The 13,719-nt window shown below is 42.5% G+C and overlaps 1 protein-coding gene across 3 annotated transcripts in view; it reads left to right on the forward strand.

The window, feature by feature from the left end:
- Nucleotides 1-13,719, forward strand: part of ATP7A (ATPase copper transporting alpha) — a 46,393-nt gene that overhangs the window by 3,018 nt on the left and 29,656 nt on the right. Inside the window, exons 1-3 of one of the 3 annotated variants that reach the window (XM_070759614.1) lie at nucleotides 6,974-7,043; nucleotides 7,136-7,275; nucleotides 11,195-11,684. In XM_070759614.1, the coding sequence (XP_070615715.1) occupies nucleotides 7,138-7,275; nucleotides 11,195-11,684 (628 nt within the window). In that variant the 5' untranslated portion in view covers nucleotides 6,974-7,043; nucleotides 7,136-7,137. Of the gene's footprint in view, nucleotides 1-6,973; nucleotides 7,044-7,135; nucleotides 7,276-11,169; nucleotides 11,685-13,719 lie in introns of those variants that run through there. The other 2 variants (XM_070759613.1, XM_070759615.1) reach the window with 2 other exon arrangements.

The following is a 13,719-nucleotide window of genomic DNA, read 5'->3' on the forward strand; positions in this document are numbered from 1 at the left end:
GTTGTTAGCCGCTCAGAGTCCGTTTGAAGTGAGCGGCATATAAATGCAATAAATAAATACATTCATCTGGTGGTGTTGCTGTGTAACCCTCATTTTTCTAGTCTACCAAAAGTAGGTTGTGGTCTCCTTTATCAGATGCCTTGCTGAAGTCTAAGTATACTATGTCCACAGCATTTCGCTGGTCTACTTATTTAGTCACTTTGTCGAAGAATGAAATAAGATTGCTTTAGCGTGATCTGTTTTTAGCAAAGGTATAACTTTGTTTCTAGATATTCACAGACCTGTTTTGTGATTATTTCTTCCAGTGTCTTCCCAGTTATTGATGTTAGGGTGGTTAGTCTGTAGTTTCCTGAGTCTATGTTCTCTTTTTTTGAAGTTAAAAACCACATCAACTCTTTTTTGATCCTCTAGTTCAGTGATGGTGAACCTTTTTTCCCCTGGGTGCCGAAAGAGTGTGTGCTCACGCTATCACACATGCGTGAGTGCCCACACCCATAATTCAATACTTGGGGAGGGCGAAAACTACTTTCCCCAGCCCACTGGAGGCCAGAAAAGACCTGTTTTCCAACTTCTGGTGGCCCAATAGGCTCGTGTTTCATCCTCCCCAGGCTCCAAAGGCTAGAGAGCCTTTATGCAAGCCAAAACTCAGCTGGCCGGCACACACGTGCATGTTGGAGCTGAGCTAGGGCAACGGATCACATACAAGCAGATATGACTCCGTGTGCTACCTGTGCCACCCGTGACATAGGTTCGCCATCACTGCTCTAGTCTATTGGCTCCTGGTGCTCCAGGATTTTTGAAACATATGGTACAGTGATTCTGAGATGACATCTGTCGGCTCTTTCAGAACTCTGGGATGTAATCCATCAGGTTTCAGTGATTTATATTCATCAAGATCAGACAGGTGTTCTTTTAAATTTTCTTATTTTTATTTCTAGTCTGCTTTTCTACAGTTAGGTTGTTAGTAGGTTGGGCTTTTTCTTTTTGTGTGAAGAGCGATGCAAAGAATGAGTTAAGCAGCAGCTCTGCTTTCTCTCTGCTGCCTGTTTCTTCCTTGCCATCTTCTGTCTTTAGTGGACTGACTGTTTTCTTGACTTTTTTCTTGTTATCTATATGTTGGAAGAAACCTTCATACATACATACATACATACATAGCAAGAAAGAATTCTGATTCTGTTTGTGCAACAATACCGAACACACAGCCAAGTGTGCAAAGAATAGGTGGCAGCCGATGTCAGGGCTTTTGTACAATATGGTTGTGCCCAATGCTAGATTGTGAAGCCATTCAAAAAAATTATTCATGCCCCAGTGGCATGGGTGGGGTGTGTGTGTGACGGGCACACAACAAGACCCTCATGTGCCACCACTGCTCTCTGCAACCTGCATTGGTTACCAGTTGGGTTCTGGGCGCAATTCAAGATATTGGTTGTCACCTATGAGGCCCTTCGCAGCACAGGGCCTGGATATTCAAGAGACTGTTTATTTCCTATGGTTTCTGCCTGCCCAGTAGAATTAGGAAGAATGGGCCTGAATGTACCAGGAGGCCAATTCAAATGATCTCATCTTTTGGGACCTAAGAAGTCGGCTTTCTCCATTGGCAGACTTGTCCTTTGGTACTGCAGGTCCCAAGAGATCCAGACAACTTTTCCCTGATATCGGGCAGGAAACCTGGCTTTATTCCCAGACCTGGGATTACGGGGTCCTATTTGTTCATTTTTATTTCTTTAACAGATTTACATGGCCACCCATTTTAAGCAGTTCTGGGCAAGTACTGTATTTTTCGGACTATAAAATGCACCGGTGTACAAAAGGTTTTGAATAGATAAGTAAGAAAAAACATTTTTTGTCCTTCACGGCCCCTGGGTTTTTTTGCAAAAACTGGGGGAAATAGGGTCCATTTTTGTTAAAAACGGAGCACACAGGCCTGCAGAGAACTCCTAGGGGCTGGAAAAAGGCAAAAACGCCCCCATTTTTGCAAAAAAACCCACCCGGTCTGGTTTTTTGCCCACTTTTGCAAAAAGTGTGTTTTTGCTTTCCTGCAGCCCCCAGAAGCACTCTGCAGGTCTTCCAAACCTTCTGCGTACCGATTTTGGTTCCAATGGGCCCATTTTTCCACAAAAATGGGATTTGGGGCTTCGGGAGGCCTAAAATGGCTGTATTCGCTGTATAAAATGCACCAACATTGTCACCCTCTTTGGGGGCAAAAAGGTGTGTGGTGATCTCTTTTCTCCAGAGCATTCTGAAAATATGTGCTTGGTCTCTAGTTACGTTTTGTGAATTATTTATAATTACGTTGTGCCTAACATTTCTCAAGTCATGGAAATACAGTACTTGAACCATTCTTAGAAGTTTATCTCTAGCCTGCCTTTGTTTTTATCAGCTCTCCAGTCCTTTTAAACTTTTTGAAAAGGAACCTGGCTCTGACTCTGACCCTCAGCAACTTTATAGTGAGCTCTTTTTAGCTCCCAGAATTCTGGGAATCAAATCCTAACATTTTAAGGCAAAACGAGAACAGGAATTCTTGAAATCCACCCATATTAAAGCTGCCAACAGGTTTCTCTCCAGAGCAGCTGAAAACAAAAGATCTGGTGCTGCGTTGCTAGTTGGAGTAAATGTACAAGGAGTCTTCCACCTTTGACTGCAATTGAGCCCAAAATTTCCAATGGCTGTTAAGTGAATTTTGCCCTATTTTATAACCTTCCTTGCCAAAGTTGTTAAGTGAGTCACTGCAGTTACTAAGTTAGTAACATAGTTGTAAAGTGAACTTGGCTTCTTCATTGACTTTGCTTGTGAAAAGGTCACAAAAGGCAGTCATGTGTCCCTACCGTCATTAATATACACATGCCAGTTAGCAAAAGTGTCCAGATTTTGATCATGTGACCAAAGAGATGCGGCAGTGATTATAACAGTGATGGCGAACCTTTTTTCCCTTGGATGCCAAAAAGAGTGTTCACGCGTCTTATCGTGCATGTGTGAGTGCCCACACCCATAATTCAATGCCTGGGGAGTGCAAAAACAGCTCCCCCCCATGCCCTCTAGAGGCTGGAAACAGCCTGTTCACCAACCTCTGGTGGGCCCAGTAGGCTCATGTTTCGCCCTCCCCTTTGGAACCTGGAGCTGAAGGAGGGTAAAAATGCCTTCCCCCATCCCCCTGGAGGCTCTCTGGAAGCCAAAAACGGCCTCCCAGAGCCTATGTGTGAGCCAAAAATCAGCTGGCCAGCACACACATGCAGGTTGGAGCTGAGCTAGGGCAATATCTTACGTGTCAGCAGATATGGCTCCATATGCCACCTGTGGCACCCGTGTCATAGGTTCACCATCACTGGATTATAAGCACGCAAACTAGTCATCAGTCACTTTTTTCAGAGGTGTTATGACTTTGAGCAATCATTAAATGAATGGTTGTAAGCAGAGGTGGGCTGCTAAGGTGGAACAGTGAGGTGGGCTTGCCCCCGTGGCTCTTGAGTGATAGCGGAGTCCAATGCAATTCTGCTACAGAATTGCGCTGGACTCTGCTAGCACTTAGAGCCACGGGGACGAGAACATGTCACCGTTCCACCTTAGTAGCCCATCTCTGGTTTTGAGTCAAAAGACTTCCGCCTCCCACTTCAGACGGGCAGAAGAACCTGTCCAAATGGTGCTTCCTCCAACCATCTCAGGAAAGCAGCTTATTTACAGGTGGTCCTCATTTAACTGCCTTTTAGGGACCAAACCTGTGATAAAGCTTCACCCCAGGTAGTTACAACCAGTCCCTGAAGTTCCAGCTGTGGCAGCACCACTACCATCGGGATCACTTGGCAATCAGCCCAGGCAGCCTTGCGCAGTGTGTATGGGAGAAACGTGCTCCTCCTTGCTGCCTCAGAGTCCCTCTGGGTTTTTTATTTTAAGCCTTCAGGTTTTGGATGTTTTTGATTCCTTTTCCTTCGGCAGCGGCTGCCCTCCTCCTCTTCTTCCTCCTCCTCCTCCCACCCAAATTCCGAGCTTTTATTTCTTTCCTAATGGGTTTGCACGCATTATTTGCTTTTACATTGATTCCTATGAGAAAAATTGCTTCTTCTTAACAACGTTTCTACTTCAGAACCTGGTCACGGAATGAATTAAGTTCTTAAGTAGAAGTACCACTGTATTTTAGTACATACTTTTAATACTAATATTAATTTAAAACCTTGTAATTCTAATTTCGTCATCCAGGTTAATTTATTTCTTTTCTCTTCTCTTTCCTGCTGTTTTTATCTTAATCCCGACCCTAACTAAACTCACTTTCTATCCATTTATAACACTTCACCCAAACCTTGTAATACTCAGTGCCCTCTCTGTGCTTATGTCTCATTGTCATTAGTTATACAATTTCTTAATCAAATTATCATCTAAGAAGAACCTTCCTTGGTTGGGCCAAAAGAGGATTCTGAACAGGGCCAGCCCAGCATGTTAGCCAGCAGTGGGTTCTAAAATCCTTGGTACTGGTTCACACATGCAACGTGGGATGGGTGGAGCATCACGCTACTGGTTCGCAGAACTGGGAGCAACCCACCATTGATGTCAGCCCTAACACCACCTTGCTCTCCTTCTTTTGATAAATATAACATGCACAAACCATATCCAGACAGTGCATTTTAGCTGGACACCCCCCCCCCCCGGTTAGGTTTATTTTATATGGAAACTTCCTTTGTTAAAGCTTCATTTCCACCTGCTACTTAATTGTGCACCTAAAATTCTAAATCTTCAATTGCTTTTAAAACTGGCGTTTAAAATTTTTAGAGTCATTGTTATGCAATAACAGATGCTTTTGTACTCAGTTAAACATAAACAGCAGATGAAGGGGAAACGCTTAAGAAACTTTTGTCTTTGTGGTGAACTGTGGAAAAATTGAAAGACACAGACAGTTATTTAGATCATGTTTGAGATGGCTAACCCAGAATAGGAATCACACTTTTTCTGCTATAATGTCTGTGTTCCGTGAGAGAGTTTGGGGTACGGTACTAATTCCCAAGCTAATTTTAGAAAACAGATTAGTAGGAAACTTGATTCCAGTAATTTTATATTTTATGTACCCTGCACTATTAAATATCAAGGCTTTAATATTTATGGGACCAGATTATTTGCGGGACCGCCTTCTGCCGCACGAATCCCAGCGTCCGGTTAGGTCCCACAAAGTTGGCCTTATCCAGGTCCCGTCAACTAGACCAGTGTTTCCTAACCTTGGCAACCAGTGTTTCCCAACCTTGACAACTTGAAGATATCTGGACTTCAACTCCCAGAATTCTGGGAGTTGAAGTCCAAATATCTTTAAGTTGCCAAGGTTGGGAAACACTGAACTAGACAATGTCACTTGGCAGGTCCTAGGGGAAGAGTCTTCTCTGTGGGGGGCCCGGCCCTCTGGAATCAACTCCCCCAGAGATTCGCACTGCTCCCACCCTCCTTGCCTTTCATAAGAATTTGAAAATGTATTTATGCCTCCAGGCTTGGGGTCAGTGGACCCCAGCCTCTGGCCAGTGAATGTGATGTTGTATGTTTTTGAATGTTTAATTTTTAAATGCTTAGCTTTTAAAAAAATAATTTAAATTAATTATTTCTATTAATTGGATTTAGAACTGTTTTATATATTGTATTTTTATTGAAATGTTGTAAGCCGCCCCAAGTCCACAGGGAGGGGCGACATATAAGTCCAATAAATAAATAAAATTATTTAAATATTTAAGTATTTAATCTTTATTTAAATATTCAATATTGTAGAGGGGCAGCATATAAATACAATCAATCAATCAATCAATCAATCAATCAATATTCCTTATTTACTGAATCAGAGCCCTCTTTGGGGGTTTGGAGAGAACAGCTTGCCTAATTTTTGGTGATAGCAAAAGGAACTTTGGGGTATCTTTATCTGCTTCCTGATGGAGAGATATGAAAGTGTGCCCCGATATCACATTCACATTTAGAATAGATTAGAATTCTTTATTGGCCAAGTGTGATTGGACACACAAGAAATTTGTCTTGGTGCATATGCTCTAGGTGTACATAAAAGAAAATATAGATTTGTCAAGAATCATGAGGTACAACACTTAATGATGGTCATAGGGGTTAAATAGTAAATGAGGAAACAATCAATATTAATAAAAGTCTTAGGATACAAGCAACAAGTTACAATCATACAATCCTAAGTGGGAGGAAAGGGATGATAGGAATAATGGGAAAAAACTAATAGTAATAGTAGCGCAGACTTAGTAAATAGTTTTGAGGGAATTATTTGTTTAGCAGAGTGATGGTGTTGTTGTGTCTAGTTGTCTTGGTGTGCAGTGCTCTGTAACGACGTTTTGAAGGTAGGAGTTGAAGCAGTTTGTGTCCAGGATGCGAGGGGTCAGAAAATATTTAGTTATGGGTCTGGTATTATTCAGTCCGGATTGTGACTTCCAATGTGTGGGTCCCTAAGGTGGTTTGCAGTGAATTATACCCAGACACACCCAGACTGGTATGTAACTCAAGCACCAGTTTGTTATCTTGGATCTTTAATTATTTAATTGGATCATTCAGCAAGGAGTAGGGCAGCCTTCAGTTCTGCAGATTATAGGAAAACTCTACTAAGCAAAAGGGAAATAAAAATCTGTGCGCATTCTGGTTGATCGAGTACTGTCACTTTTGAGAATTAATGTACACAAGCGTTTAGTCATATGGAGTAATTGCATAGTCCACATTTCTCATTTGGGTCACTCCTCTGAAGGGTTTTCCACATACCAGTGAGAATAAACTTGTCAGCCTTGTATCTATTCCTGCTGCTTCTTTTGAGCAACCCCAGTTACTTCTCATTAGCATTTGTAATGCTTTGCTTTCGGAAATAGATGGTGTAGTTTACACTCCCCTCAGCCACACCCTTTGCTTATTTATATATTCCTTTCATTTCTGTTCTGCCTCTTTTTGTGCTCCAAGCAGCTCAAGGCCACAAACGCCCCTTTTCTTTTCATTTTCCAATAGCCTCATGAGCCAAGTTAGGCAAAGAATGGACGTGTGACCTAATAATCTGTTCTCTTATTGTTCCTGGAGGTTTTCTTGTAGGTGTTCTGTCATTTCCATATAAATGGGGCTTCTGATTTGTGTCTATTTGTTTGATTTGTGCCATCATCTCTTTCTTTCTGATTTTCAGGAATGCAAAAGGATAAAAGAATGGATCCATCTGCAGGGGCCAGATCAGTTGTTATTCAGGTGGAGGGAATGACATGCAATTCTTGTGTGCAGACAATTGAGCAGCATATTGGGAAACTAAATGGAGTTCATGGCATTAAAGTAAGTACGGTAATTTTGCTTTTATTATCAGAGGCTAGATTGGAGTGCAGTAGTGGAGGACTGCTTTTCCACGTAGCTTAGCAGAAGAATCTTGACAGGTTTTAGATATTCTTTAGATATTCATTCATTCATTCATTCATTCATTCATTCATTCATTCATTCATTCATTTGCCACCCCTCTCCGAGGACTCGGGGCAGCTTACAGCATATAAAAACAACGGAATGCAATCAATGCAACTCGGGGCAATGCCGCCCCAAATCCTCGGAGAGTGGCGGCATACAAATCCAATAAATAAATAAACAAAAAGACAAATAAATAAAAGACAAACAAACAAACAAATAAATAAAATCAACTAATTACACTAAACAAACAATCTAAAATCCCCAGATACATTAAAATCATTCATATACATTCAGACAATGACCATACAGCCGGGGGTAAGATCTAATCACCCCAAGCCTGGTGGCATAAATGAGTCTTAAGATTCTTGCGGAAGGCAAGGAGGGTGGTGGCAGTACAAATCTCCTGGGGGGGGGGGGAAGCTAATTCCAGAGGGCCAGGCCCCCCACAGAGAAGGCTCTTGCCCTAGGTCCCACCAAGTGACATTGTCAAGTTGACGGGACTTGGAGAAGGCCAACTCTGTGGAACCTAACCAGTCACTGGGACTCATACGGCAGAAGGTGGTCCCACAAGTAATCTGGCCCCATGCCACGTAGGGCTTTATAGGTCATTACCAACACTTTGTATTATGTCCGGAAACCAATCGGCAGAGTGTTGGAGAAACATGGGTGTACCTAGAAAGGCCCATGTTTGCTCAGGCAGCTGCATATTATTAGATATTATTATCAGTATTCTTAAGAGGAAGCTGGGGGAGGATGTGCAATTCAGAGAGCCTGAATTTGGTTATCTTCCATATAATTGGCAGTAAATCAATCCATGATACTATAGCTGAAGGCGGAAGAAATAAACTGCAACATTTTAAAATGATTACTTTGGGGTAATTAGGTTACAGGGGGGGGTGTCCAGCTTGTGTTTTGCCTATGGCAAATGGAAAATTTGCTGTTAATTCAAAGAGCTTTCCAGTAATGACCGTTTGCCCTTTTAGAAATTGAAGCAGCAGGATATGTCGATAGTCTGCTGAAAAACAAATCAGGTTTTAGGCATGATGAGAAGGTTCCTGAAGGTAAATCTGTGAGGGGTAAAAGTTCAGACAAGTTCCGTCTACTTGTTGCAATCTTGGTATCTCAGCAGAAGTCTGACTTTTTTGCCAAAGAATCAGGGTTCAAGCTCTACTGTGTATTTTACAAAAGTAAAGAGGCTGAGAAGAGTCGAAGTGCTTGTTTGCCTAGAAGAAGCTCTCAGGAAAAGCATCTCCCTTTTAATCACAGCCAGGCATTCCACCCAGGAGAGAACGAGGGAGAGGCTTTTTCTATGGCTTGGGTGGAGAAATCATTGGTGTGACGAGAACCTTGAGGTGTTAAATGGAAATTTTTGGTTTGCTAGGATTTATAGCCCAGCAATCCAGCAATTCAACTCTAAACTTAGAAAGCCTGTAGTTCCCTCATGGAATCTAGCCTAGAGCTTGTATGTGTGGTTTGGCGTGTGTTATTCCCTTACAGTATCTATCACACATAAAGTAGCATTCATTTAAGTTTCTAAAATAGCTGCAACATTCTGAAATTACCAAGTATCATAAGATGCAAGAATTTGGGTGAGAATGCCAACGTGTTCTGAGATTTGTCAAGAGATTGAAGTCCTTCGGAAAACATTTTCATTTTGGTACCTTCCTGGTACATTTGTGTTCTCCAGACTATAGGTTGGGAACTGTTGTTCTCTGCTTAAGATTCAACCATCAAAGTCTCTTTTTGCTGTGGGTTAATGGAAGAAAAGCAGAGGTTGTTTTGGGAGGAGTCCTGCAAGGGAAGCTACATAGGGCTTTGATTATCCACCTCCCTGGCCCAGTTTCTTTTGCCTTTGGACACTTGGCGTGGGACCCATCCTGAGCTTTCCACCTTCACTTAGCTGCTCCAGATTCCAGAATAATAAGTCAAGCTATTTAGGGAACTCCTTTAGTTTCTCCTGCAGGCTTTACCACCATTTCCCTTTTTGCATGTACAGTATATTTCTTTACTTGCCTTTCCATCCTGACAGTGTTTAGTTCTTTATTTTTGGTGTATTTGTAACTTTTTATTAAAATATGAACATACAAGGGTTATCCGGAAAGTAAGGTTACGAGGCACATAGCTGTCATGGGGAATGTTCGTGGGGAAGTTGGTATTACTGTTGTGTAGCGGGAAGCCAGCGGAAGAGAACGAGCAGTGCCAGTGGTCAGTAGATTATTGACTGGTGTTGTGGTGAAGGTTAGAGATGAGTGTCCTCATTCCGCTTCCCCCCAAGTGCGAAGTGTGTGCTATAATATGCTACCTGAATGCTAAAGGTAGGAACGCTGATGTGATGGGTCTCCAAGAAGTGCCCAAAATCGACAGAGTCAGTGCCGCCCAAGAATTTCTTGCCCATTTCAAGATTGAAGGTGAGGCTTTTCTCAACTTAGAGTGACAGGAGATGTAATTTGGGCTTATCACCATACTCTAGAGCAGTGTTTCCCAACCTTGGCAAATTGAAGATATTTGGACTTCAACTCCCAGAATTCCCCAGCCAGCATTCGCTGGCTGGGGAATTCTGGGAGTTGAAGTCCAAATATCTTCAATTTGCCAAGGTTAGGAAACACTGCTCTAGAGAGCACATATGAATCAATGCAGTGGCACCATGCCCATTCTCCTTCAGCCAAAAAATTCAAAAATCAGCAATCAGCGAGAAAAATCTTGGGCATCCATTGCAGTCGTGTTCATGCCCTTAGCATTCAGGCAGCATATTACAGTGCACAATTTGCTCTTGGAAGGAAATGGAATGAGGACACTCATCTCTAACCTTCACCAGAACGCCAGTCGATGATCTACTAACCACTGGCACTGCTCATTCTCTTCCGCTGGCTTCCCACTACATGATAGTAATACCAACTTCCCCCACAAACATTCCCTGCGAGAGCTACGTGCCTTTTAACCTTATTTTCCGGATAACCCTCGTACTTAACATTAAACTTAACATTAACATACTAACATTAAACTACATGGCAGTTTGTATCAGGCATGAAAAATCAGGTCCACATGTGAAGGTCCAATTAGACTGATGCCTAGTGATAGTCTCAACTACGTTAGCCCCTGTTTGGAGTAGATATGGGTCAACAGAATTAAACAAAGGGTTGGGCTTAGTCCACTTGTGTCTACGTTGAGATTCTGACTCTCTCTCTTCAACTCCCTCCCCAGATTCTGCCACTCCTTCTCTTAAAGTTTGCTTTCCTTTTTTTCAATGTGTGTGAAATTTCAAAGTCTATTTTCCTAGTTAACTACCCATCAGTTAGACGTCACAGAATATTTTAAAAAATTGAGGAGCGGACGGAGGGGGGGAAATTACTCTGTTCATGGTCCTATACACAGCCCACCACAAGTCAGTGTAGCATTAAATATAATGTCATGTTCCATATCAGCCACCTATTTAACTTTCTGGGCTTGACAGTGGAAGATTAGGCTAATCTTTATCTGGCATTACGGTACTGTATATAGATTGTAATGTGTACTTAAGATGCTGTAGAAAGTTCATGTGAGAAATGTATCCTGTATTATTGTGTGAAATCGTTTTTCTGCTTTTGTGGCTCACCCTGTAGCTAGTCGTCTTGTCTTACCAATAAATCCGAGTTAATTTATGGTTTCATAGGTACTGCCTTACACTTCCTTCTCAGGTGAGCAAAATTGCCATTCAAGGTGTCAGTGTAATATGCCAAATTTCCTTGACGTGTTAATGCCAGTTTAAGACCATCTTAATCTTGCTTGGCTCAGTTGCCTTTTTTTCTTCCTCTGCAAGGTTTCTCTGGATGAGAAGAATGCCACCATTGTTTACAACTCCAAAGAGCAAATCCCGGAGTCCCTCCAGGAAGCCATTGAAGATATGGGGTTTGATGCTGTTCTTGGCGACACCAACCCACAGTTCGTTCCACATGACACCACTTTTCTTACAATTCCCACCCAGACAACTCTAACCTGCGAACAGATTCGTGCCGACCTCCTAAAGATCAAAGGCATTCTGGATGTGAAAATCTCTTCTGACAAAACAACTCTAGTTGTAACCTTTATCTCTTCTATTCTAAATAGCAAAAAGATTAATCAAATAGTACCGGGATTAAATTTGGACAATGCAATGCAAGATAAAAATGCAGGAACGAGTGAAGATGTAAATTTAAACCAAATAAACGACGTGGTGCTGAGAATGAAAATTGAGGGGATGACCTGCCATTCCTGTGTGAGCACCATTGAAGGGAAAATTGGCAAATTGCAAGGGGTCAAGCGGATTAAAGGTAATTAAAAATAGAGCACTTTGGGAGCTTTTGTTCTTTTAAACCGTTTTCATCAATTCTCCAGTATAATCTGAATACCGGTAGTTAACTTCCAAGAAGTACAAAATATGGATGACAATTCTGTTTATGGAGATACCCAGCTGCAGGTCCTTCATAAAGCCACCATTCAGAAAGCTGCAGAATTTCTAAAAGGTGACATCCAGCCTTTTCTATTCTCAAACAGAACCGAGAAACAGAACTGTTAAAATTTCCCCCCTCATTCTAGTAAATCACTAAGATTAGCAAGAAGAGAGGGGATGGAGGTTCTTTCCAAACTGGAAGAAGTAGTAGAGACTCATCCAGCCTTCATGGCATGATGTCACTGCTCCAGATCCTGGCACTTCCAGTCCAAAAGCTAAATTCCACTTCTTTGCTGTGCGATTCATTTTGCTTGCCTGCCTTCACAGCAGTGATAGAGTCTGCAAGTTCCTTCAGACTGTTCTAGCTGAACAAAAGGATGCTTCCCAGGTAAAGCTGTGCAAAACTCTCCATGACTAAATAGTCTTGCCCCCAAATTGCCTGTGTCAAGTACTCCGGATGTTACCTGTTTGAAAGGCCTTTGGACTGCTTGGAAGTATCAGCACGCAAACTGTTCCAGCTGGCTTTAGGTGGCCCATCAGGCTTTTTCAACCACATTCAGAAGGGAACAGTTGATGTGATTCCAGGCATGGAATGAACAAGTCTAGCAAAAGCCCCAAAGAGATTCATTCTCAAATCTAGCAACTTTAAGGTGTGAGGACTTCAACTTGATCTACAGCTGACCTTGGAACATCATCTGTCGGCTGTGGCGAGGGGGGCGTTTGCCCAGGTTCGCCTGTTGCACCAGTTGCGGCTCTATTTGGATAGGGAGTCTCTACTCACAGTCACCCATGCCCTCATCACCTCGAGGCTCGACTACTGAAATGCTCTCTACATGAGGCTACCTTTGAAAAGTGTTTGGAAACTGCAAAATGTGCAGAATGTAGCCGCGCGAGCAGACCAACACTCCGTGGTCTGCACTGGCTGCCAATTGGTTTCCAGACACAATTCAAATTGTTGGTTATGACCTATAAAGCCCTGCATGGCATTGGACCAGGCTACTTGCAGGTCTGCCTTCTGCCGCATGAATCCCAATGACCAGTCAGGTCCCACAGAGTCGGCCTTCTCTAGGGCCCGTCAATTAGACAATGTCGTTTGGCGGGACCTAGGGGAAGGGCCTTCTCTGTGTGGGCCCTGTCCCTCTGGAATCAGCTCCCCCCAGAGATTTAGATTTGCCCCCACCCTCCCTGCCTTTTGTAAGAGTCTAAAGACTCATTTATGCCGCCAGACCTGGGGTCATTAGATGCTACCACCTGGCTGACTAATCTGTTGTGAGCTTCTTGACTGAATGGGTATGAGAATATTTTAATTGGTTCTTAATTTTTTTAGATTATCAATTTTAATTAATTGGATTTATTTTATATTTAAAAAAATGTTTTTTTCCCAAAAGTTTTACAAACAAAGATAAGGACAAAGAGTAATTAATTGGATTTAGGATGTATATTGTTTCCTGTATGTTGTAAGCCACCCTGAATCTTTGGAGAGAGGCAGCATATAAATCCGATTAATAAATTAATTAATAAATAAACAAACCCCAGAATTCCACAGCTAGCCATTCTGGTGGGAAATTCTGTGAATTGAAATCCCCCTCCACTCCCAATCTTAAAATTGCCAAGATTAAGAAGCACTGCCCAAGGATATAGGGGATGACCATGGAGAGGGAGGAGCAGAGGAGGAGCAGAAAAGTAGTGGCTGACTGGTTGGTGGGATGTGACATGCTGAGGGGAGGAACAGGGAGTATTCCCCCCCCCTTTTTCCTCAGGCCTTTACTCGGAACCACCCACTCTCAGAAAACCAGCAGGCTCTGGGCTGGGTTTTGAGTCCCTCATTTCCAGCTCCTCGAGTTAACTAGGCCATTACCCACAGAAAGTCTTTTGATGGATAAATGTTTTATGAAATACCAAGGGGGAGTCAGGCC

The sequence above is a fragment of the Erythrolamprus reginae genome, chromosome 8 (genome assembly GCF_031021105.1).
Source record: "Erythrolamprus reginae isolate rEryReg1 chromosome 8, rEryReg1.hap1, whole genome shotgun sequence".
Lineage (NCBI taxonomy): Eukaryota > Metazoa > Chordata > Lepidosauria > Squamata > Dipsadidae > Erythrolamprus > Erythrolamprus reginae.